At 42.5% G+C, this 27156-nt stretch overlaps 1 protein-coding gene across 1 annotated transcript in view; it reads right to left on the reverse strand.

The window, feature by feature from the left end:
- Positions 1 to 3401: 3401 nt before the first annotated feature.
- Positions 3402 to 27156, reverse strand: part of myt1a (myelin transcription factor 1a) — a 54298-nt gene continuing 30543 nt past the window's right edge. The window contains exons 17-21 of the mRNA XM_053318332.1: positions 20288 to 20509; positions 19850 to 19941; positions 19477 to 19580; positions 19013 to 19156; positions 3402 to 3545 (exon numbers count right to left, since the gene is read on the reverse strand). Coding sequence (XP_053174307.1) covers positions 3402 to 3545; positions 19013 to 19156; positions 19477 to 19580; positions 19850 to 19941; positions 20288 to 20509 — 706 coding nt within the window. The remainder of the gene's footprint in view (positions 3546 to 19012; positions 19157 to 19476; positions 19581 to 19849; positions 19942 to 20287; positions 20510 to 27156) is intronic.

The following is a 27156-nucleotide window of genomic DNA, read 5'->3' on the forward strand; positions in this document are numbered from 1 at the left end:
CATTCATGTACTATTAATGCATTCAGAGTTCTTTGTGCTTTCTCGGTTCACAGGTAGCTGAGGGGCATCAACATCAGGACCTTGTAGATGTCCTCAGCCCATGACTGCAGTTATTATCATTTCCAATGTTGATTGATTGTTTGTCACTGGGCCTGTCTCTCCTCTCTCTCTCTTCTCCTTCTCTACCTCTTCTCGCTTTCTCTATCTCCCCAACCGATCAAGGCAGGCTGCCCACCTGCCTGTGGATTCTTCCCATTAAAGGGGAGTTTTTTCTTGCCGCTGTAGCCAAGTGCTTGCTCATGTGGGAATGTTGGGTCTCTTCAAATTAAATTGAATTAAAGGGTCTAGACTAGACCTGCTCTATGTGTAAAGTGCCTTGAGATGACTTTTGTTGTGATTTGGCACTATATAAATAAAGATTGATTGATTGATTGATTTATCAGCCAGGCTTGTCCTGGACCAGCTCCTAGTTTATGCTGCTATAGGCTTAAACTGCCAGGGGACTCCCATGATGCACTGAGCTCCTATCTCCTCTCTCCTCCTCGCTCTCTCTATCCATCTGTATCCATTTACATTCATGTACTATTAATGCATTCACTAATTTCCTCTTCTTCCCCTGGAGTTCTCTGTGCTTTCTTGTCTCACAGGTAACCTGGGTTTGTAGACATCTGAAGAATTAGGGCAACTGTCACAGATGAGATCTGGACCACTTTGACCATGTAATCAAACATGGTTTGAGTCTACATGAGGCTGGACATAGTGTTCAGCTACACTGTAGTAGAACAAAAATAAACCAAATTAAAGTTGTGCCAAATTAGAGTGTTTTAAGTATGAGGTGTGGACATCAAAACAACTAAGAGGAAATGTGATTAAGTAAAACTGGACATAAAACATAGGTTATGAAGAGAAAAACATGAAGAAGAATAGACCAAGTAATAAAACAGGCTGAAAATAATGAATAAAACAAAGATAAATAAGGTTCAATTAAAAACCAGATTAAAAAGGAGGCTCTTAAGTAAAAATATACACTCTCTGCTGTCCTTAGGTCTTCAGGAAGGCTATTCCTGAGATGGGGACCATAGTAATAAAAGGATGTCTTTTTTGTTCTGACTTTTGGTATTATTAAAAGGCCACTACTAGGGGATCTGAGGGTTCTAGAAGGTTTATAGGATAAAACTAAATCTGATAAATGGGTAAGACTAAGACCATTAAGAGCTTTATAAAGAGCCAGAGTAGACACTTTAAAATTGATGTGATGTGTGCTCTCTTTCTGGTCTTTGTCAACATACATTGCAGTTGAGTTCTGAATTAACAGTAATTGAGCTGTATTCTTTTTAGGGAGACCAGAAATCAGAGCGTTACAGTAATCAATTCTGCAGGTAATAAACATGTTCATTAGTGTATCAGGGTTATTATAGTTTTAAAATTTACATTTTTACTTTTACATAGTTTTTCAGTTTGTTTTATTATTTGAAGTTTAATTTTAGTTAGTTTAACAAGAAATCGTGCAGTTTTTGTTTATTTTTAATTTTGAGGAATTTACTAATTTTAGTTAATTTTTTATTTAGTTTTAGTCTTCGTTTTAGTTTTCCAGGTATTAGAAGAAATCAAACTGAATTATAAAAAGGGAGAAAATTAAATTATCACAAAAACGAAGCTGATTCTACCTGCAATTCAGTTTAGTTTAAGTTAGTTTTGCATTGTTCATTTTAGTTTTAGTTTTTTTTTTAAAACTATCTTTTTTTTTTGTATTTCGGTTAACTATTATTATTTTTTCACTGTTAGTTTTAGTTTTAGTCTTAGTTTTAGTTAACTATAATATCCCTGCTCCCTGTATTGGCGGTTGAAAGGAACGGTTGCACTATGGCAATGTTTTTCAAATGATAAAATGCAGTCTTATATAGCAATGTAAAGTTGTGTGTCATTGCTATGGAAATTGCTGCCATGTCTTCTGATGATGTTTCCTAGTGGCAGCATAATATCTTGTAGTGGAAGAGCAGTGGGTCAATAATGAAGTGTATGTATTATTGTTGTTGTTTTTGTTCTATGAATTAACCACATGCATGGTAAACAAGTGTTTATTTTGTGAATCCTCTCAGGATATGACCTATCTAGAGAGATATTGAATATTTTCTTTTGTTATTGATTCTATGTGTATTGATACTCAAAACATCACATTCTCAGTAATGATCTGTCCACCCCTATACAGGATGCAAGCTTCTGGAAGACTGGAGCAGGATGCACTGTTCAGCACTAGCAATTTGGAAAGCTTGTGCAGATGGAAGACACTGTAAGGGGGACATACAGCAGATCGGTAATGTATGTGACAACATTAAGACAAAGGTATTGTGTGTGAGAAGCTGTGAAGTGTGTTAGGATTGCACAAAGCTGGGATCAGTGTTGCAAGGGCAGTGTGAAGATGAACTTTACATTTAAACAAGTCAGTCCAGTCCAGAATCACTGTGAGTTAACCTTTATTTCAAGAGCAACTTAAAGACTAATCCATAAACAGCCATCATTAACACATAGACAGTACAAAATAAATATTCACCACCACTTTGTTCTTCATCACCAAATAAATACTAAATATGCACAGCTCAATATTCCCTGTGTATTGCAATGTACTCAAAATAGTTGTGGAAATAAAAAGGAAAATCATAAAAACAAAAGCACCAGAAAAGAAACATCTTTAGAAAATTATTTAAAAACTTTAGGTTACAAAATATTTGCACTTAAAAAGATCCCAGTATTTTAAATAAATAATAAGAATATAAAACAATTCATTGTTGATTTCTTAAAATATCTCCTCTTTGTTCAGCAATACAGAGGAAATGAGTCCCTTCTTTTGGTTACCATTTAAAATCTTATCAGGTAGCAGTTTGAAATTAAAAAAGTTAATAAATAGATAATGCATAATAAATAGGGCAACAAATATAAATAATACAGCAGACATGAATAAATAAGTTGTTAAATAGTTACACAGCAATAGTAAGAATGAATCTACAAACTAGTTCTGTAGGTGCAACATCACTATAGTCAAATTGAATACTATTAACATTATTATGTGGAGATGGGATATGTTCACTAACTAAGAGAATCTGCTTAGCTCAGGCTATTTACTGCACTCCTGACTTTGTTCTCTCTCTCTGTGTACACCTTAAGATGGCCATACTTACAGTAACAGTTTGATTCCAGTGTGCTACCACACAGGTTACTTCCACACCCTCATCTGTTCACACTCACACCATTGTAAAGCAACATGCAAACAAGAAACAAATGCAAAGAACAGATGAAAAAGTTCCAAATGAGAAGAATTAAGTACATACAGTATCTAAAGGGTCTGGAAAGAAAGATTAGGTGTAGTCACTGTGATGCCCCGCTTCCCGTCCTCCTCCTGTCTGTCAAACTTCAATGCCCTTCACTGCCTGGTTGATGGACTCAAGCAGGGCCCGGTTCTCAGGGTTCTGATAGCAGTCTTTATTGGTAAACATGTGGGTCAGGGTCTCCACATAACTGTCAAAGTTCTGCTCTGACAGTGGCTCCTGCTGAACACAGACAAGTTCACAAGTCAGAAAACTGGACATGAAACCTTAAAAAAATATATATTGGTAAGGTTTTGAGTGTATTCTTACTCTGAGTGTTCAATTACAATATGTGTCAAGTCTTGTCAGAGTTGAGAGCTGCATACAGACTGATATGTCATTTATATGAAGGAGGCCAGTCTGGCAATGCTGCAGGGATAAATGGTAAATGGACTGCACTTATGTAGTGCCTTTTTAGTCTTCTATACTACAAGCCACCTTCACCCATTCACACACACGCATTCACTGAAAGCAAGGACTGCCATGCAAGGTGCCAACCTCCTCATTAGGAGAATCTAATCATTCACACACACATTCACATTTGGGGTTCAGTATCTTGCCCAAGGATATTTTGACATGTGGATTGGAGAAGCCGGGAATTGAACTGACAATCTTCCCATTAGTGTATGACCACATCCACCCCTGATGCCAATGCAAAATCATCCAGAAAAATGAAGCAGGACCAAGACTCAACTTTTGCTGCAAATCAAAGTGACACCATGTGGCCATGTGATTGCCAGTCACATACTTAACATGCACACATTCCCTACAGTCAAGATGGGAAGTAAAACATTTGGCAGGATGATAAGTTTTAAAATCCTGTGTGTGAACTTTACAAACTGCTGTTCAATGTTTAAGGGTTACATTCTTGATAATGCGTCAGTGACAAATAAGGGTTGGCAAGATGAGAAATTTGAAAATGTCTTAGTAATAGTTTTAAAAGCAGCACCAGGTTTATTAATGTGTATATTTTGTGTTTTTGTTGGTTTTGTCATTTGAAGTGACATTTGCAAAAAAAAAAGTTTAACCAAAAGTAAGACCGAATGCTCCTGAAAATGTCCCACGGTGTAACCACTAAGAATGATAAATATTAAATATTTGAATCACCTGTAGTGTATTTAAGTGCATTTATAAAAATAATGACTTCATGTTAACATAAAATTGTAATGCTTTTTGTCATTATTGAGCAGGACATATCCTAAAAACAACATTCTTTTCTAAATAAGATGGCCCAGTGATGTAAAATTAGTTGAAAAATATTTTGTTGCATTGCCAAAGTGGATTACATTTAATTCATTTAATTCAGTCTTAGAAATTATTCAGAAATTATTCCAGACTGTAACTCAAACTTTCAACTGAAATAAAGTCAAACCAAAACTTGCCCTGTTTCTTCATTCCTTCCGCTGAGTGAGGGGATTTGTTCTACCCCATGCTGTTCACTCAGACACCCGAGTACAATCTATCTATTTCAATTCAAAGTCTTTAAGGTAACTCGGGGGGTGTCTCTCTCTAGTAGTATACCGCCTTCTTGGAGGTGTAGAAGCTTGTGGAGCTGGAACATGGACTGGTGCAGTGTCCTCTGGTGGGACAAGGTTTGGTGGGTCCACAAGTTCAGCCCCAGCTTCTGGTAAGGTGATAAGATGGCCACAGTTGCGATGGAGGGTCCCTCTGGGGGTCTCGATAAGGTAAGACCGTGGTGACCCTGCTCTGGCTGTCACCGTCCCTTTCTCCTTTATATCCATCACCCAGACATGGTCTCCTGAGTTCAGTACGTCCAGGTCGCAAGCTCTGTGTCTGGTGTTGAACCTCCTCCACTGTTTCTCTCTCTCCCCCTGTTCTCTCTCTCTTAGTTTTGTGACATCTGTCCATCCTGGGTCGAGGCAAGAGGAGAGAACAGGCACTGTGGTACGGAGTTTCCTCCCCATCAGTAGCTCTGAGGGGCTATATCCATTGGTTAGTGGCGTAGCACAATATGCCATGAGAGCCAGACATGGGTCTTTACTCTTTTGCATGAGGCTGTTCACTGTTCTCACCGCCTGCTCTGCCTCACCATTGCTCTGAGGATATCTGGGGCTGGAGGTGGTATGAACAAAACACCACTCAGAGGTGAACTGGTGAAACATGGCTGCCGAGAACTGAGGCCCATTATCCGTCCTGACCTCAGCAGGTATGCTGTGCCATGCAAATATTGACTTGAACTGTTCAATTACTGTGGCTGCTGTGGTGATGCTCAGTTTGGCAACTTCAATGTACCTTAAGAAGTAATCGATAACAACCAGACACTAGCTGTGATTCCAATCGAACAAATCTGCACCAACCATTTGCCAGGGTCGGGCTGGAAATTCTGTTGGCAGGAGTGTTTCTCGATTCAGTCTTTCTTTTGCACATGTCCTCCACCATCTGAAGAAGTTGTGTGCTCAGCCTAGGCCATCATACAGACTGCTTTGCACGCGCTCTACATTTTGCTATGCCCTGGTGACCAGTGTGTAATCTGTCCAAGATGTCCTTCTGTAGTGATTTTGGGATAACCAGACATGTATCTTTCAGCAATAGGTAATTTTCAACAGTCAGATCCCCAGATTGCTGATGGTAAGGATAATATGGTCCTCCTATGCTCCTTTTGTCTGGCCATCCACTGATACAGTACTGTTTCACCTGTTTCAGCACGTCGTCCCTCTCTTGGTGTTCTTTGATTTGTCGCAGTCTTTTTTCTGTGACTGGGAGACATGACATCACCTGATGTGCGTACAGATTAATCTCTGTCTCCAGATTTCTGTCACCTGTAGTTCTTTCTGGCACCCTGGATAGCACATCAGCGGTTGCTATATTCTTGCCTGGGACATGTGAAATAGTGTATGCGTATCTCATCAGTCGCATTTTCAGTCTCTGTATCGGTGGGGGTAGCTCATCCAGATTTTTTGAGCCCAAAAGTGGTAGCAGGGGCTTATGGTCGGTTTCAATGTGAAACTTGATGCCGATCAGGAAATCTGAGAAGCACTCACATGCCCAGGTGACGGCTAGAGCCTCCTTTTCAATCTGCGCATATCTCCACTCTGTATCATTAAAGTCCGTGTAAAGTAAGAATAAATATGTGTTCTGAGTTTGACATACCACAGAAAAGTGTGTTGTTAACCACCATGCCACATTTTAATGATTAAAAAAATCCCCAAATATATGAAATTAGGCTTCAAAGTTGTGTAAAACTCAGTCTCTTTCTCTGCTTCACGCTGTGGGAGTGCCTCCGCTGAAACCCTGCCTCCTACCAAGTGTCACCACCTCTACCAGAAACATGGATGTTAGGTCTGAGAGCTTTCTGCTGCTAACTCAGCTGCTAGCTAGGCGGCTAACTCGGCTGGTAGCTCAGCGGCTAACTCAGCTAACTGACTAACTGTAGACTGTAGTAGCAGTAGTGTGTGCTGAATGTATTTATACCTCTACAGCAGCAGGGGCGGGTCTGAAAATCACCGCCGCGTTACATAACGTGGCGGTGATTAGCATATCGGACCCCTGATACGGGCCGTCCGTTCCCTGTATGACCGGTGTCAGAGCTTGGTCTGCATTGCCAGTAATAAGTTGGACTTGTTTCCAGTGAGGGTTGGACTCCGCCAGGGCTGCCCTTTGTCACCGATCCAGATCGACAGGCAGAATCCGCATTACTGCAGATGCCACACCAATCCGTTGTGGTGAAGAGGGAGCTGAGCCGAAAGGCAAAGTTCTCGATTTACCAGTCGATCTTCGTTCATACCCTCACCTACGGTCATGAGCTTTGGGTAGTGACTGAAAGAACAAGATCGCGGGTGCAAGTGGCTGAAATGAGCTTCCTCCGTAGGGTGGCTGGGCTCTCCCTTAGAGATAGGGTGCGAAGCTCGGTCATCCGGGAGGAGCTATATAAATCGAGGGGATGGAGGGCTCTCAGCCCTGGGGCCTAATATTAGGTTAAGGCGGTCCTGCGCACCACCAAGGAGGGATTTTTTGTATCACAGTGTTACAGTGGTTGTGACAGTTCTAGACAGTTTGAACTGCTCTGTATGTCATTGTCCAATCAGCGCAGGGCAGTGCTTCATGAAGTACCACCTCTTTTGGGCGACCTCAGTCAGGTTGAAAATCGCCCAGATTGCTCTCAATGACCCTCATGTAAAATCTTTTTTTTTTCAAATTTCAGTTATTATGATGCATTCTCTATGGGTTCCGAGAGGGCTCGCCCTAACGTGCTTTCGTGAGTACAGCTCAGCTGAGCATAGCTGGCGTAGCCACTGCACTAGTCACATTCAAGGTCAGTATGGAGTAACTCGATCGTTTCACTGAAAGAAGTCCCTTTCAGTTGATGTAGTAATGAAGATAAATTGGCAACTAAACAATTTGGACCTCCCAGACCAAATTTAAACATCAAACAAGTTTCTACTAAGGGTGGGGGGGGGGGGGGTCATATAACTGGGGATTTTTGAGGAGCTGGTACGAGCGGAAAACCTGGCTAGCAGGCTGTCAAGCAGCTAACTTGTTATTCTGCTACACCTGCACACTGTTTCACCCTGATGGCAGCACGGCAGACACCAACGCATGGACAACTACAGGAGTCACCGACATTCACCATCTTTGTGAAAAGGTGAAGAAACATGAGTCTCCTAAGTCCCACATGGACAGTTGTCTGAGGTTTTCTGCATTTGGGTGGGTGAACATCGCAACACAGCTGGATGAGAGCTACAGGCTAGTTCGTCGTCACAACGATGAGGTGACCAAGAACCGACACATCCTAGCCTGCCTCTTTGACTGTGTCAAGTTTTGTGGAATGTTTGAGTTAGCTTTGCGAGGCAAAGATGAAAATGAGGGCTCCAACAACCCAGGTGTTTTCGTGGCTTGGTTGACTTGGTGGCATCGCTGGATGAGGTGTTTGAGGAGCACCTGAAAACTGCCACAGTTTTCAAGGGCACATCAAAGACTGTGCAGAATGAGCTCCTGGAGAGCATGCTAGCGGTCATCAGGGGACATATCACGGAGGAGGTAAAGTCCGCTAAATTTGTTGCCATCCAAGCGGATCAGACCACCAACGTGTCAACGCAGACGCAGCTGGTGCTTGTGTTAAGATACATCGACTCAAACCATGTGGTGCAGGAGCGTTTGTTTGACTTTCTGCCTGTTATAGATGCAACATCTGAGTCGATTGCTAGCATGCTTCTGGACAGTCTTTTTTCTGAATGTGACAGAGAGAAACTCATTGTGCAAGCATATGATAGAGGCAGTGTGATGAGGGGAGAGCGGGCTGGCATGCAGCAGAAGGTGCGTGCGCATTTCAAAAATGCCCATTATGTGCATTTCTATGCACACCAGCTGAATCTGATCATGCAGTAGGCCACTTCTCACGTGCCAGCAGTAAGAGTTTTCTTTACGAACCTATGCGCAAGCACGCCAGATTCATTTCAGATGTGGGGGGGCCAAAAAGTGCATTGCGTCACCGTGTGGGCGTGGCTACCTGTGTAATGCCCAGTTAATAATAGGGACTAGTTAAAGGTGCGTAGTGATCAGGGATTGAAGTACAGCCTGAGTTGAGTGTAAGCTTGCACAATAGAGCCAACAGTGTGTGTTTGAGTGCAAGCTGCATTATCTGGCAGCAAGTGACATTTACGTCCTAAAAAGATGATGAAGAAACTAAGACTAAGTCAGGTAATGTATTTACTCACAAACTTTATCTTGGGAGGAAAAAAATATATTTCTTAACGTGTTTTAATGAAATACCTGAACACTTTCAACCATTTTTGGATAACAATTTGATTCGGACTAGGCCTACATTACAAAATGAACATAACACATGGAAAAAATAACCTAACATAAAGGCATTTACAAAACTTTACAAAACATTTACAAAACTTGGCAAACTATGAATTTATTAAAATTTGGCAAACTATAAAACTAAAAGTGCTTATTGAACTGTGAACTGTGAACTGTTTGATCTAGCCTAATTAAGGCATAATTAATGTCCCCTCAGACTTTGCCAAAGTAAATTTCTCTTCACTCACTGGCAAAGCAAAAGCTGTGGAGCACCTTTCGGAGGTCCAGGCCATCGGTCAGGTGTTTATGGATATGGAGGAAGAGGAGGTGATTTAGGCATTGCTGTCATTGTCGAGCGAAGAAAAGTTTTCAACCGACGGAGGGAGGAGAAGCTCCGCTCAGCCGTTGCGTTGGACATGGGCACCGTCAAATACAGCCGAAGAAGCCTGTCGACTTCACTGAAGAGGGATTGCGTGCCTCGTCCCTGTGCGGCCAGCATGTCCGCAAGTGTGGCCATCTTCGTCACCCGACTGATGGGACTTTCAGCGGAACTATTATGTGCCTGCAAAACAGCTGGAAGCATTGACAGCTGGGTGCGCAGCCGCTCCATGTCCTCATCGCCTGTGTACAAGTCGACCACATTTTGGGGGATGCTGATGCTGCTGAATCCGGGGGAACTGTTGTTAACTGCTGTGAGGAGTATTTCTTCAGATGCAGATGCAGAGTGGGCTGGGTGAACCTGCAAGTCAGCTCAGAGGTGAGCAGGTCTACTACTTGAAAGAACTGGCTCCTGTAGTAGTCCTCTGGATTTTCCCACTTGTGCGGTGCGTCTCTGTCATCATTTTCTTTTCTTCGCTCGACAATGACAGCAACGCCTAAATCACCTCCTCTTCCTCCATATCCATAAACACCTGACCGATGGCCTGGACCTCCGAAAGGTGCTCCACAGCTTTTGCTTTGCCAGTGAGTGAAGAGAAATTTACTTTGGCAAAGTCTGAGGGGACAGAGCCGGTGCCTGAACCAGGTCAACATTGAACGTTTTTTGGGCCTCTTCAAAGATGCTGTGGAATGCCTCGGTTGACCAGAGGTTTTTATAATGCGTTTGGAGCATCTGCACTGATGAATGAACTGTCTGTGGACTGAAGCACCCGAGCCACCTCCTCCGCAGAAGAGAAGAGTTTTAGAGACACTTTCAAGCCCAGAAAAACTCTGAATTGTATCATCAGTGCCTGTAGCCCTGGTGCTTTTTTGCAGGCCTCTGTGTTTCCCCCATGCGGATTATTTCCTCCAACGTGTCGTACACCACTTCATAATTATCCAGCAAGGATTTTATTGCACTGGTTCTGGCTGTCCAGCGAGTGGGGCAGAGCGGTTTGAGGCCAGTGGGTGTGACATTAGATGCGGCACTGATAGTGTTAAAGATGGCAAGTCGTTTCTGTGAGTTATTTATTATTTCATGTATGTCATGAACTAAACTGAAGGCACCACGCATAATGTTGCACTTTGAAGCGGCTTCTTGTAGGATGAGATTTAAACTGTGATTAGTGTAGTGCATTGAGAGTGCTTTTGGATTTATGTCTTTTATCCGTTTAGCCACACCTGACATTTGTCCCTGAAGAACGGATGCTCCATCGTAGGTTTGCCCTCTCATGTCACTAATGTCAAGGCCGCATCTAAGTAATATGTCCTTTATTGTTTGGGTTATTGATTCTGCGTCAGTTTTAGGACAGTCATACATTCCTATGAAGTCCTCATGGACAACATAGTCAGCAGATACCCAGAGACATACACAGAGACAGCTGTTCACGCCCAGCAATATCGCAAGTTTCATCCACGATAATTCCGTAGTGTTTTGCAATGGATTTTATTTCCATTAAGAGATTGGTGAGAGACTCCCGGTACATCACATTTGTAAGTTCATTGATGGTCTGGTGTGATGCATATTTGCCAGTGAGCATAAAGCTTTTCAGAGTGGGCTTTTTCTCAGCTACCAGTTCAACTAGCTTTTGAAAATTGCTCTCCTTATCAGTATGTCCTCTAACTGCGAGTCCCTGTCGGGTTAGAAACTGTAGACAGCGAAGTTGCTCCATCATCCCCTCTCTTCTTTTTCCTGCTCAATGTGCTGTTGTTTTACAAGCTGAATATTGACAGGTGTTTGGCAGAAGTACGCGCACTTTTTTTGGACACACTCTTTATGAAATTGAGATTTCTCATGGCTGTCTAGTAGGCTTGGGCATTTTTTCCAGTTATTTATACCGGCCTTCACAAAGCTGTCTTCTCCACATTTGGAGAAAGTGCCAAGCTGTTTGATAGCAGCAAATCTGCATAACACAGGACTAATCACTCTCTGTTTTTGTACCAGTCTGCATTGAAGTACCGCTCTCTTTGGCCAAATGATCTAGCGGCCTCCTTTTTACCGATGATTAGCTGTACAGCTGGCTGGGTTCATGGGTTCAGCCTGGCTGGGTTCATCGCAGACTCCGGCAGTAGTCTCAGCGGGAACAGAGCTGCTGCTTTGGGGTTCTTCTGCTGGCTGAGATGAAGATCCAGGCTCTGATAAAGTTGTCGAAATCGATGTAGCATTTTTCAGCCAGAGGGCTGAGAGTCTACCCGGAGCCTGTCGAAGACACTCGAGGCTTTACCAGGCTGGTGAGGCAGTAACAGGCAGGAAGGCGCGAGGTTTGTGGAGTCTGTGCGCACAATTGTGCCTGCTGGAGGCTGTTTTCTTTCTCTCTATGGCCACTCTCTGTATTTTACGTAACGTATGAGTGAAAGTGATGAGTAAAACTCTTTTTTTACCGTAAGTAATATAATATAGGGACCTTTGATTCGGCTTAAAAATGGCAGGAGGTGAAAGTGGGGGGGCCAATGGCCCCCTGGTCCCCCCCGCTTCCGGCGCCATTGCCTGTGCGGTATTGCCACTTTTTTTACCCGGTCACCAAAATGCACCAGCATACTTGACCAGATTGTTGAAAGGCTGCCAAGAGCTTCATCCACAAGATGGAACTTCAACAGCAGGATCGTCAACACTGTGCACGAGAACCTTGATGACCTGATGCAGTGCTTTGAATCCATCAGGACATTGGGTTCATTGACAGCACCACAGTGAGGGAGGCATCTGGCTTCCTGAGGATGCTGTAGGATGAGGACAGTTTTTTCTGCAGCTGTTCCATCAGATCATGCTTCACGTTGACATGCTGTACCAGCAGCTGGAGAAGAAGGACATTGATGCAGTCGTCATCAAGCGTGCCCTCCAGAGCTTCACAAGCAGGGTGCAGGCAATAAGGTAAGATAAAATAATATTGTTCAATCCTTCTCAATACTGAACCTTGTCATAAAGAAATACACTCACCGGCCACTTTATTAGGTACACATGTGTAACTTAATTCAATCCAATATAACATTTCTGCTATAAAATCTACATTAATGTAATTTATACATTTTCAGTTTTTGTTGATGTCAATAAGGTGATAATTCTACTTTGTTTATTACTGAGGTCATAGTGGGTGATTGTGGAGTATGAGAGTGCATTATATTGACTGGTGTTCCTAATATTTTGTCCACTCCATTAACATACAAAATATGAGAAACACTTTTCAAGATAATGCAATTCAGTACACCACAGAGACTCTGCTCAACAGCAACAGGAAGTAGCGACAGGCACAACAAGACCAAGGAGGGCCTTGGGAGAAGAGGAGAAGCAGAGGCTGTCAAAGGAGATCTGCAACACAATCCTGGCTCACACCAAACCAGGCCTGGACTGGGACACAAATTCGGCCCTGGACTTTTTGGTCCAGACCGGCCCACTACAATCCATGCTCAGATACTGTGCCAACTCACGTTGATGTACATTTAAACACACAGGCCTTTAATAACAGTAGTATACTGAACAATATCTCTTATATTCTGGAGACTTGAATAGGCTTGAATTAGTTTTAACTGTATAATGTGAAACTGTTGAACGAGCAATAAACCATAAACACTGACTGAAAAAAATATGTAAAGCATCACAGGCTACATACGTGTTATGTTGTTAGATCAATGTCCTTCATGAACAAATTGGACTATAGGCACAAAGAATGGTGCATGTTGACACTTAAAACACTTTAACTCTGGTGACCTGATTTGGCGGATGTCATTATAGGTAGAAATTATCAAAAATTGTGAAAATAGCAGATCTACATGCTCAAACCACATCACATTGCAACATGTGAGTTGAGTGGTAAGCTTGCAGATTTGTAATTATGTGTGGCATCCTTTGATGAAAAGAGTGGTTAAGTGGTTAATAAAAGCAACTAATCAATGAATCAGGATAGTATATGAATATGGTTATTGTTTTCCAATAGGCTACTTTAGATAACTAGATTTAGGCCTAGTTGTAACACACCACACTATGCAGAGTTTGCTATTTATTATATTAAGTAAAGTTCATAGACAGTTAAGTAACCGTTCTGAACATTTAATGAGTGTTTATCCACACCATACTGGCAGGTTCACACCTGCTTAAAACTCTATTATCACTTCCACATGGTGGAGAGTCTTCCTCAACCTCCTGCTCCTGCACCACCATGGCAGCGGGAGCCTCACTTGACTCACTGTCCCACACCTGCTGCTGAGAGGGACCCACTCCTGAAGCCGCTCCGGCCACGCTGGCCCCCGCAGCAAACATTTCTGACATTTTTTTGCTCATAGCAGCGTCGGTTGCTAGAGCTTTTCTTATCTCTTTGTTTTACCGCTCCGCTTTTTCGCTTTTTAGCCGCATTGTCCATTTTGTTGTAGTAGTATCTCTCACTATCTTTCATCCGATTGCTTGTCATCCAAGGTGATTGGACGAGGGGGGTTGGGGGGGGGGGTCAAGAACCAGCGTGGGTGGGACTCCTGGGCCTCTGTAGCCTATCATAGGGCCACTGGGCCAGGTATTCTTTAGACAGACAAGCCAATGGGCCTCTAATGTGTCTGCAGGCTGCAGCGGAGCTCTGTGGGCCGGTGCATGTCTCTGCCCCTGGGCCGGGAGAGTAACCATGGCAAGGCGCAGCAAAAACTAGATAAACAAATAAAAAAAATTAAAAAACGGCAGCCACCGGCCCATTATTGACCGGCCCACCGGGAAAAGTCCAGGTACTCCCTATGGCCAATCCACCCCTGCACCAAACAAAGGTTCTCCTTCAGTGACCACCTTGTGAGTGCCATACTGCTACAGGCAGAGATGTTTGAGAAGCAATGCCATACATTTCCTGTCGAGGCTCCGAATGCCACTGTGAGGGCATATCCCATACTGAACAAGGCAAAGCTCAGAACAGAACTGTCTCTCATCTATGAGAATCCAGAATTCAAGGGCTGCTGTGGTGCCCTGGCTGTACCAGGTTCTGCTGAGATACAACCTCCAGGAGACATTTTCTGTGACTGTGACTCTGTTAAACATTCTCATTACCACTCCCATGACAACGGTTGAAGCTGAGCGGTGAATCAAGACGTTCCTGTGCAATGTAATGGGCCAGGAACATCTGAATGCACTGGCCATGCTCTCCATGGAGAGGGAGCTAGTCAGGGACACTTTGCTGATTTGAAAGAGAGACAAGCAAAACTTCAATACAAGTAATGTAGTGTAGTGACACTCTAACTGTTGATGTTGGTTTTTAATTTTTTTTTCATTCTCATGCTGCTTTTAGGCAATATGTTCATCTGTTTCTTTTTGTTCATGTTCATTTTTGCAAATCTATACAATTGGCCAGAGATTATATTTGTATTTATAGTTCACTGTTGAATCTGTGCACTTTCATTTGCACTTAAAGATAATTAAGCTGTGCAAAATCTTTAAAATGTTACTGATATTGCAATCTGTATATTACTGTATTTACTGTTTGCTAATGCAAATACAGAGTATTGTTTGTGCAATATTGAGCAATTTGAATGCACTTCCCCTGTATTTGGATTTATATAAACTATTTGTAATTGAAAAAACTACTTTAAAGAACTGTAAATAAATACTTTTAATGTTTTTGACTTATATGTAGTCCCCTTCGTAATTAATGGTAAAGCGAGCGTATCCGTCCATGTTCAAAGATATTTGAAGGTAAACTGATTTACAGTTTATCTCTTTGTTGATCTTCATTTGTTTTCACTGTAGCTGATACATTTGGTATTGCTATGTAAATTGACCAGAAAATAACAAGATGTGGCAATTGTCTTGCTGCCTATTAATTTTCCCATTGAATGGATCACTTTTGTCATCATCAGAACAGTTTCCCCCCCTGAGAAATTCGTCAGGAGCCGCCGCTGGCAGGAATACTACAACTTTTTTCCGCTGTGCTGTTCTGTAAAAAAAGGCCCGGACACGTAATGTGGGGACAGAGTTGCTCCGTCAATAAGAGCCTACAGGTAGTCTTAGGGCGTATTCACACCTGCCTTGTTTGGTTTGGACCAAACCAAAAAAATCGCTGGTGCGGACCTTTTGGGCTGGTGTGAACACAAACCATCGAACTCTGGAGCGGACCAAACAGTCGGACCGAGACCCAGTCGGAGAGGTGGTCTCGGTTCGCTTCCAAATGGACCCTGGAACGGTTCGCTTAATATGTGAATGCGACCGCGCTCGGTCCGACCCAGTTATAAATAATCACATGCCTTTTTGGACGCAACAGGCTCTCGTAGCCGACCGCATTATGGGAAATAATTGTTTGATTAGCGCCTAACAGCACATCGTAGAACTGACGTTGCACCAGAAGCTGGTGTTGCTCCAAATGCGCCTGAAACGTTTGCAACTGAATGACACAAATTAACATCAGCACAACGAGTGCAGCGCGCTGCTGGACGTCCATGATTGTTTACTTTAACCGGCGCTTTCCCCCCTTTTTTCCCTTACCGCTTTACCCCGACCCCAGAGCTTTTTGTCCAATGATTGAACGATCTTTGCACACATGTGGGTTTGTTGACAAATTCTGGTCCACTTGCGAAAAGCGCAATGTGAACAGGAACCGCACCAAACCAAAAAAGAAACATTGTATTTTGGTCCCGACTAAATAAGCGGACCAAAGGACTTTCCTGGTGTGAATATGCCCACAGAGTGGTCGAGTGAGGTTGAGAGTGAATGAATTGAGGAAGCGCTGACAAGGAAGCCGGTGAATCGGATAAATACAACATTATTTTCTGATAGCGTTAGTTTCATAGCTGTTAGGTTCAACAGCACAAATAATCAAACCCCTACCCCTACTCAATCCAGAACACACAACATTTGCTGTCACAAGTTGGAGTTGAGTGAAAAAGAGCGATTTTGTAGCAATAAAATGTCAACGGTTTTCTTTATTGTACTTCTATAGTTTCATTAATGCAACATAAGTTTGTGTATATATACAGTAGTAACTATATAATAAACTTTATTGGACGTGTTTTTTTAAATTTATTTTAAGGGTCAAATATGTTTTGCGGCTCCAGGCGAATTTGGTGAGAGGGGACAAAAATGGCTCTTTTCAACATTTGAACCATTACAATTTGGGTGCTATGTGTTGAAGGGGCTGTATCTCCCACACAGTTCTGCCTATATTGATGTCAGAAGAGGAAGAGCAACCACTTTCCAAAGAGGACACGCATTTAGGGTCAAGCATGGACCTTGACTTCACAGTAAAGGCTGCGCTATCATCTTGCATGCGCACACGGTTACATACACAACGCCCAAAATGTGGTGAAGACGTATGAACCATGCGACCATCCCTCCAGAACAACAATAGTAATGGCGGCGTCGAAGGGCTCACATTGGTCAGATGAAGAGGTGGAGTGTTTGATTGAGATTTGGGCAGAGGATGGCATCCAGCAACAACTGGACAAGACGCACAAAAATTCTGAAGTTTTTGGTAAAATCTGCGTAGTGTAGTTGTAGTTTGCAAGCAGATCTTCGAAGGCAACACAACAGTAACTTAATGATGACGTTGCGCCAGGCGTATATTGCATATCAACGTGATGACATGTGTCGGAGGCAACCGTGCTTGAGTATACTTGGGTTTGGGGTAATGTGAGTGCGGGACAGCGGGGGACAGGGGACATTCTTGCTTCAGCACGGTACAGAACAACTGGCCCTAGTGTAAGTGCGCCCATAGTCCCTGAAACAAAGGAAAGAGTACCAAAGGCTGCTCACACCGTCTACAACTCCCTGTCTGCCCTTGCAGTTCACACCTTGGTGTGAAGTCTAAAGCCCAATTTCCACTGGGTCCGTCAGCGGCGCGTTACAGCTGCGCCGCGGTCACCGGAGCTGATAGGTACCACTATAGTCAATGAGAGTGTTTCCACCAGGAGCGTCTCAGCAGCGTGTCAGCAACGTCCCAGCGGCAGCTCTCCGCGCCATAGCGCTATCAATCTGTACCATTTCTATTTTTGACGGAGCTGTTTCTAACTCATGACAAGCTCAACAGAGCAGATTGCACCAGACAGGAAGTCAGATACAGAATCGGCATAATAAAACTTCCGTCTTTTGCCAGCTAAATGTGTGTTTTTGTCTGTACTGTACTGTTGTTATCTGTGTTCTTGTTATTGTGAAGCCTTTCATGAAACCTTGGGTTTCATGAAAGGCGCTATACAAAATAAAGTTATTATTAATATTTTATTAAAACAACCCGCACAGCCTCTCGATCAAATTTCAGCAACGAACACGAATAAAACAGACAGATAAAGACACCATCTAGCTACGTAGACTACTACAGTAATTACGGTAGACTAAAGGCACTCCTTCGGATTTGATTGGGGTGTTGTAATTACTGTATTAACGGTGCAACAGCAGATTTCTCTGCCAGAGCATGCTCCGCTCCACTGTTGTAACACTCCCGGTGTGAGTTGACACCAGGCAGAGGACGGAGCTAAACCGTGGCCCAGCCATTCGGCGCCGTTGACGGACCCGGGGGAAATCCCCAGTAAGAGAGCCTCAAACTCTTCTTTCTCATTGGTGGATACTCAGGCAAACCTAGCAACAGTCATGACAAAACCAGCATAGATTCTGTAGAAAAGATTCACTATTTTTCTTCTATTTGTTCCACTTCCTTTTCCTCACTTCACATCCTGTCTTTTCCATTCCTTCTCACTTGGTTCACCTTCTGTCACCCCTGATTATCTTGATTGAATTCAACTGTACACAAGCCCTATTCAAAAACAGTACTGCTTCTCTTTCCCCTTCACTAGGTAAGAGGTTTTATCTTCTTTGGTCAACATTTTGTCCTATGTACATTTAGTATCCTTTAAAGACATCAGGATAATTTGATTTGTGTTCATTTAATCTTGTATCTTTTTCTTTCAGCTACTGAGAGCCATATATGTCTTTTCTTTGTCCCTTTTCGTTCACTACTGCAATCCAGATTATTAAAATAAATCTCGAGAGTGAAGTCAAATTTCATGGTCTTGCTTTCCATGCATCCTGACCGATACCCATCAAGATAGTACACTTCCTTTGAGCTTCCTATTTTACAGATTCACTATTGCCTTTTCTATCATAACCATGTTGGAAGAAGCTCTGCTTCCTAGTTTCTTTTTTTACCCTCTAATTGGCTACTAACTCTATTACACACGCAATCTTAACCTTTTGGGCATCTTATCACCAGACCTGACATCCTCTCATAGTCAGGTCAGCCAAGTCAGTCACACGCATACAGATGACCACAGACACATGCATTCACCTTTATGTGTTTTATGTATGTTTGCTTAGGTAGTGTTAGTTGCAGTGCGGCCATTTGATAACTGACGCATTTTTAGTTGCAATATTGTTCATTCTGTTGTACGTTTTAAAGATGTGTCTTTTGTAATTATTGTTATTGTGATAAGAGACAAATAGAGAAAGGTAGACCTCAGACTCAATTATTTCTTCATGGTTTGTCGTCTTTTAAAACAATCCAAAAATGATTGGGTATACTCACCATAGTGGGCAGGTGGATGTTGGTCAGGCTGTGAATCAGAGCCTGACTCAGGCCAGACAGCTCCAGAAACAAGGCGTCATTCTTCTCCTCAATCTCCTTATTTTCCTCCTCCATGCTCTTCAAGTTCTTCTCCATAGAAGAGATCTGAGGTAGACAGACACAGAATATTGCCCTGAAGCAGCAACACAGACTGACAGCAGAACCAGAGATAATCATTGTCATTGGCTCATCAAACATACATCTTGATAATGGTGGAGAGGCATGAGGAGAATGCTTTTTGAGTGCAGTTTCAGTACCATGTTTAGCCACTGGGATGAACTGGCAGCAGGACTGAGTTGCTACACTGTGTCCAGCTCTACTAATGCATCCATGGTGCTGGTCTAACATGCATTTTATCTCCAGACCAACAGCCTTTTTCTCATTGTGCTGTCTGCTGTTGCTGTAAACTGACAAGCTGAGCTAACCTGAGTGTGCAGGTTCACCATGTCGGCCTCCATCTCTGAGTTGGACTCATTCAGCTCGTTAATCTCCTTGTTGAGCTGCTTGATGTCCTCATCGTTGTCCAGAACTGAGTGAGAGCAACAACACAGTTAGCAAACACAATATCAAGAACCCTGTCAGTCCTTGCTCCACAATTTAGTGACTAGAAATCTATTTAACTTAGACTTAATTATTTAACTCAGTTCTTCGGAATTCCTGTTTCTGTGGTCATGCATGTTATATGTTGAGAGAGGTTGATGGACTTCTCATGTTTTAAGATGTCTCCAGGCGTTAGTATTAGCAATGATACATTTGGAACACTATATTAAACAGAGGGCAAAGTGCTTAAAGTGCTACCGTCACTGGCTCTGAACTTGGCAGTGATGTACTCATCTCCTGGGAACTTGGCTCTCTTCTTGTTGGCCGATGCTCTGGGACAACCTGACAGACTGAGACAAGCAACTGATCAATGCTTACAAGGCTGAGATTTCTTATCAGAAATTATACATGTCAAAATCTTGTTTAAATACTCTTTAAGAAATGATTTCAGTTTGCTTAGAATATAGGTAACATAGGGCTATGTATTGCTTCAGTACAGGAAACTCTATACATATAAAGGATAGGGGCCCAGCTGTTTGTCTTGCTCTTTGCTACAGTCAGATAAATCTGACCATGAAACTTCCTTACAATTTACTGAATTCACTGTAATATGAAATGAAACATGAGAATCCCAGAAAGTCATGTTTGAGATAACACTGCTGTCTGTTTGATAAAACTCTCAGGTTTTCAGGATACCTGCGGTGTGTCAGGAAACTGCCGTTAGCATGACCAGACCCATCGCAGCCTGGTGTGGGGCAGGTCGGGCCCTCGGTCTTGAAGGCTTTCCAGGAGAAGGGGGTGCCATTAAGGAGACCCTCCTTCTGGCGGCGTGCTGCCAGTGGACAGCCATAGGCACTGCGGTGGGTGGCATACTTCCCACTGATGTGGCCTAGACTGTCACAGCCAGGAACTGGACACCTAGAAACAGGAAGAGCTGTCAGGTTACGTGTCCGTCAAGACCTTGCAATAGGATATTGACAGCAGATCAGACATGGATTGACTGACCTGCTTTATCAATACACAAGGACATGGGGAAAAAATTAGGTGAAAGCAATAGCTGCTGCCAACCAGGATCAGTATCTTTGTATAATTTTTTTATGATTCAAATTAATGATTTAATCCTTGAGCAATATTTAAAGTCCGTGTAAAGTAAGAATAAATATGTGTTCTGAGTTTGACATACCACAGAAAAGTGTGTTAACTACCCTTCCAAATTTGAATGATTAAAAATTCGCCAAATATATGAAATTAGGCTTCAAAGCAGTCTCTTTCTCTCCTCCCAAACGCTGTGGGAGTGCCCTCCGAGTTCACTGAAACCCTGCCGTCCTGCCCCTGGACGCTGAGCGTCTCTGGCGGTCATTGGAGCAGTGGGCGGGGTCGGACTCTCTACTTCTGTATGATGAGTGGATGAAATGCTTTATAGGGCTCAAAGCCCTTGATAGACAGCTTTGGATAGGCTGACTCTTCTGAGTGTAGTTTTGCCAGTGTAGCTTGACTTTCTCTTCTAAGCGACTTTTTTTCTCAAATGCGACTATCGACAAATCTAGCGAGTTTTTCTGGTGTTATTGGAGAGTTTTCTGATGTTTTGGAGACTCTGACATGAAAGCACGTAACACTCTGTCCTCAACGAGCAGCGAGTGCTGCTGCGAGCCCTGCCCCCGTCCCAAAGCACTCACAGGCAGTCAGGTTCACAAAAAACAAAAAAACAACCTAGAAATCAATCTTGTTACTCATCAATGACATATCCAAGACTGTTGTAATCCCTCCAAACCAAATTCAATTTGCATTAATTAAATCAATGGTTTGGATCAATAGAGGAGAAGTGGATATGCATGCAAAAACAGAATGAAAAAAAAAATCTCAAATATGCCTTTTTTATGGCATCAAACACATTGGACACTTTTGGCCAATGTGGTACTTATGCCAGTTTGGTTCTGAGAGTCACATGAACAAAAAACTAAAACCCCCTGGAAATCAATCTTGTTACTCATCAATGACATATCCAAGATAATATAATCCCCCCAAAGCAAATTCAATTTGCATTCAGTATATTGGAAATAATCACCTTTTCATAGGGTGATTATTTCACCTTTGACTATAGGGCTCTGTTACCTGGGTGGGTGAGGTGTGAAGTGTGTTGTTTTTTTTGCTGTCCTGTGCAGGCCTACCTGGGCAGGCTAGTGGCTAGTTTTGAAAATCTTTTTTTGTGTGTGTGTTGATGTGGTTCTATGGCATAGATGAAGCATACAACAGCCTCAATTAAACACTCCTTTTATTTGTAACTGCCTCGCTTCAATATGACAAGTTTTATGATGAAGATCTAAAGTGAGCTTCCCCTGTTTAAAACACCGGCAGCCGCCACTGGTGTGCACTGAATGTATTTACACCTCTAAAGCAGCAGGGGTGGGTTTATGCTAATCACTGCCGCATTACATAACACAGCAGTGCTTTTCAGACCCACCCACTAAATCCTGAACACAGAAATCTTGAAACACAGTTTGTGAAGCCTAGCTCCACAATTCAAATTTAAATGAAATGCTTTTCACACCTTTTTTAGAAATACATTTATGACCTATTTAATGTGTTTAGAAGAAAAAGTCTGAATTCACTTTACATGGTCTTAAACATTTTTGAGATTACAGTGATCAGGTTACCATACTTTCAGCAGTTGAAACCCTGCTGATTTTACTTGTTGTTCCATGACTAAACAAAATGGCAGAACTGGCCATGAGGGGGTCCAGGAGCAGCAGGAGCCAGTGTGCTCGTAATGGATTATGCTTTTAACTTCATGCATGAGCAGATCCATTTACTATGCAGAGAACTGTTCATTCTTATTATTTGGCAAATCCCACATTAGAATAGCAATCCACCATGGTACAAGTGCACCTAGCTTTTTATAAATCAGTGAAAAAAGTTTAATGCACATGGGCGCACAGCTGGTCGAGTGGTTAGAGCGCATGCCATATGTGCAGCCGACCCCAGTTCAAATCCCAATTGGAGGACCTTTGCTGCATGTCACACCCCTCTCTATCTGCCTTGTTTCCTGTCGGTCTACTAATAAATAAAGGTGTCCATGCCAACAAAAGGTTTAATGGACATGCCAATTTGCTAAGAATATAAACAGATGTAGGCTAAATAAAGTAGGACTTCAACTGTAGTCCACAGATAACTGAGACAGCAGGTAAAAGTGAGTAGCCTAAAAATGTACAGTAGAGTTAGATTAAGAGTTTGTAATCGAACACCTGACTTGAATGAGCCTAACAAATGAGATCAGGATAAAGCGGTTCCATAAAGGCCAATCCACATTCACGCAATCAAACTAATTCAAGACTAGCTTGAGTATTCTGACTAATTGCATGTGCACGCCATTCACATGCAGCCCATGACATGAACACAGACCAAAAGGATTCACAATGACAAAATCCACCACAGAAGCGCCACAGAGCAGCAGCATTCTCTAGCACACACTTCTGCTGAAGACGAAAATGCGACTTTATTTCTCGTCGAAGTGCTGTGCTCGTCACAGACTGTCCATAACGAACACCATGTTCAAGCATAAGGGTGTCCATATGTGAGCTGTCAATTGATCACCCCCTGGTGGTGAGTTGGCTCTGATGGTGGGGGAGGATGCCGGCCAGACCTGGCAGACCCAAACGGATTGTGAGGGTCTGCTGGGAACGTCTGGCAGAGTCTCCTGTCAGAGAGAGCTTCAACTCCCACCTCTGGGAGAGCTTTGACCATGTACCAGGGGAGGTGGGGGACATTGAGTATGAGTGGCCATGTTCCGTGCCTCCATTGTCAAGGCGGCCGACTGGTGCTACGGGGGTACGGGAGAGGAAGGTCCATCGGATAGTTGAATCTCGGACTCAGGAGGAGCAATGTGATTTTCATCCGGGTCGTGGAACTGTGGACCAGCTCTACACCCTTTGCAGGATCCTTCAGGGTGCATGGGAGTTTGCCCAACCAGTCCACATGTGTTTTGTGGACTTGGAGAAGGCATTCGACCGTGGCCCTCGGGGAGTCCTGTGGGAGGTTCTCCAGGAGTACGGGGTATCGGACACCCTTATACGGGCTGTCCGACTCAGCCCCTCTATGATGCTGTATGGTCGAGAGTAAAGTCCCACCCTAGATCTGACGCGCAGTCCAAATTTACTGCCAAATTCACACCCCTGTTCATAGCGCCACTCTGTGTCAGTCAAAAGCTGGAGGTTGTCAACTACAGACTGACAGGTCTGGACACTGGTATGGATGCTGGAGTCATGTTTTGAATCTGCAACCTTTCCACACTTGGGACTCATCTTCTTCCAGCAGGCACACTATTCCCGTAACTGCAGAGCAAAGCGTCTCTGAAGCCTCGGACAATGATGTGCCCACCAACCAGGCCGAAAGCCACACTCACATTGCTGACCTACTTCAGGTCATGGACTGTGATTCTGAAAACCTCTCAACTGTGTCTGGCACGAACCCATAGCGTGCTGGACGATATGAGCTCAGACCAAAACACTGCCCCAGGGTTACATCTGGATGGTCAGGTAGCAGATGGACAAACTCTTACCATACTGACAGACTTGACCTAAAATAGGCAGTTGGTTTGTTATGTCAAGTATATGACAGAAAACTGAAACGCAATAAAATGTTTTATGCTGTCCTGAGTTGAAATGTTTTTCATGCTTTGTGTTTGTATTGTGTATCCTGCAGAGTGGTTCTGGTTTCACCACTAGTTAGGTTTGCTTACAGGATTTGGTTGTGAACATTATCTCCTTTCAGTATGATAATGTAGTTCAGGTTTCTGTATGAAACAGTTTGAAACGAAAGGGATTTTGCACTGTATTCATCAACCTGATATGCTAGATGGATTTATTTGTTTTCATTATACACTCTGTCCGCTGGTATGTATATCAGTGTGCTGAACATCATGTCTTTCCCTGGTTATAACTGCTAACTTTTCAGAGTGTTTATGTATAGCAATGTGTTGGTTACTTTTTCAGCTGTTTACGGCTGAGGACAGCCTTATTATCACCAGGGGGGAATATGTAACAGTCAAGATGTCTAGATGTGCTATTACTGCAATACTGTATAGCGCCACAAGGTGGAGGCGCTGCCTTTTGTTTTGTTGTGCATACAGAGCTGCCTTGTTGTTCGCCATGTCTCATGCTCCGCAGACATCCAAAAGGATGGACTCTCACTATGACTCTCAGTAACGAGTTGGTGCTAGTTGAGCTGTCTACATCTTACTGCTCATATATGATTAGTGAGCGTGGTGCCGTGGAGACCTGGCTTTGTATTGTCGATGTTGAATACTGTGGAATAAAACTGCCGTGTGGAAATCCCCACTTCTCTGTCTGTCGACTCTCTGAGCTAACTGCTAATCCTGCTTGCCTCTCCGCTACACCATCTCACGTTACACGTACTGTGGCAGCTCTGTCATGTACAAGCTCCTCAATCAAGGGACACGCCTTGACTAACAGAGAAACTATGCATGGGTTGAGGTCGTTATATAGACTGGACCATAATCAATTAACAGAAAAAGGGAAATGCAGAGAAATGCATCCACTAAACATGTCTTAGTTGACTTTTTAGACATTATTTTAAATGTATTAATCAATAACCAATACCTTTTTAAAACAGCACTTCCTACCAGGAAAATAGCAGTTAAAGACATATGGATTTAAATATTACATCTCTTGTCCAAATGTATATATAAATATATATATATATATATATATATGATTATTAAGTTGACTATATATGTATAAGTGTGTATTTTGGCTATCCTTCGATCCATTCGAATGGTAGTTTTCTGTTTTCTTCCACATCTTTCAGGATTTGGTTGCCATTTTAAAGCATTTGAGATTATTTTAGCTGAGCAGCCTATCATTTTCTGCACTTCTTTAAATGTTTCCCCCCCCTTTTTTTCTTCATGTTTTGGTTTGGAATAGAATGTGCAGTGTTCCCAATGCATTTGCTTGTGTGGAAATAAATGCTATTATAAGAATTTGGAGCTTTACTCACTTTACACATACTGCTATTATTTTGAACATAACTGTATGCCAAATTTGGACTTGTGTATTTGCTAGCTCAGGCATGCCAAGTTCGACTCGGGAATACAAACCTGCAATTACAGGGGGATGCAGTACAATCATTCTGCAGATGGAGCAGCAGTTTATATGGACACAGTGCCAGCTCAGCTTCAACCCAACTACCTGATTGTACTGTGACAAAATAATCTCAACTCAAAGCTCCACTAACAATTTTGTTCTCACAAAAAAAACCTTATTCACAGAGTTATCCAGTCTATAATGTGGTTATAATAAAAGTTCAAAGTGTTATGGTGCTTAATGAAATAAAAGTAAATATTGAATTGTTAATTTTGATGTGTTTATATTTCTTTAAATGTGGTTGTCTGTACATACAGAGCCTCAGAATCAGTGTTGTTCTGTGCAGTGAAAACACGAAGCTTCATTTTACATTCAAACTAACGCTAACCTTTTTTTATATATATTCAGAGAAACGTATGTCGAAGCAACAATTTAGATTTAGGGACCTACAACTAACTTGCTAAAGTGTGGTCAGGTGCATTTTTGGTGAGTGCCGCTGCGGTCATAATAACTCTATGACTGACAAATTTTTTCATTTTTCCATTTTTAAGAAAACCAAAGCTGTAATTAAAAACATAAACAAATGAAAACAAAGCACCATAACGTCTATTATGATGCGCAGCTGAATGCAAGGTGAACTGTCATAAGAGAAAATATGTAGCACAATATGTAGTGTCTGTTATCCACAGCTAGTTATACTGTATGAAAAGTTTCTCCTTCAATTCATAAAATCTGACAGCAGCAGAACTGATACGTTGACAAATCTGCAGCCTCTGACATGCTGCACCAGAGTGCAGTGCCATTACGCACAGCTGTTCACTAAATCAGCTGATGACACCAGGCTGCTGCATTATAACCACTGTAATGGGAATTGTTATTATTCATCTTCTCTGACAAAATGAGAAACAATGTCATATGATTAGGTGTGTGTGTGTGTCATAATCTGCTGACCATGACACCACTTATGTTACATGAAATGCTGATTGAGTGAACATCATTGAATATTGAGTGAACATCATGTATGTTAAAATCTACTGATTAACCATTGTCCTGATGGTACACACATTATGACGTGACTATTGTACTTACATTGTTCTGATGGTAGAACAAGATCATCCTTTTCACAAGATAACATATTGTATATAATCCGACAATTTACCCTGCTCTGGGCTCTTTCTTGCCATCTCACATTTGAGACAGCAAAGAGTCAGTCTGCAGGCGACCGAATAAACTCTCAGAAAGACAACAAATGACTTTGTGCTTCCTAATACAAAATTGCCAGAACACCACACAGACTTCTACACCCATCACACTGGTTGGTTATAACTCCATATTCTACTTTTTATGAATGACATGTCAGGTTAGCAGCTCATAAGCCAACTTTCTGTTCAGCAAAAGTAACACATTTTATTCTTGAAACTCATTGCTTGGTAAATGCACCATTATAATGGCCATCCACCAAATTTT

This window comes from Scomber japonicus, chromosome 4 (assembly GCF_027409825.1).
Source record: "Scomber japonicus isolate fScoJap1 chromosome 4, fScoJap1.pri, whole genome shotgun sequence".
Lineage (NCBI taxonomy): Eukaryota > Metazoa > Chordata > Actinopteri > Scombriformes > Scombridae > Scomber > Scomber japonicus.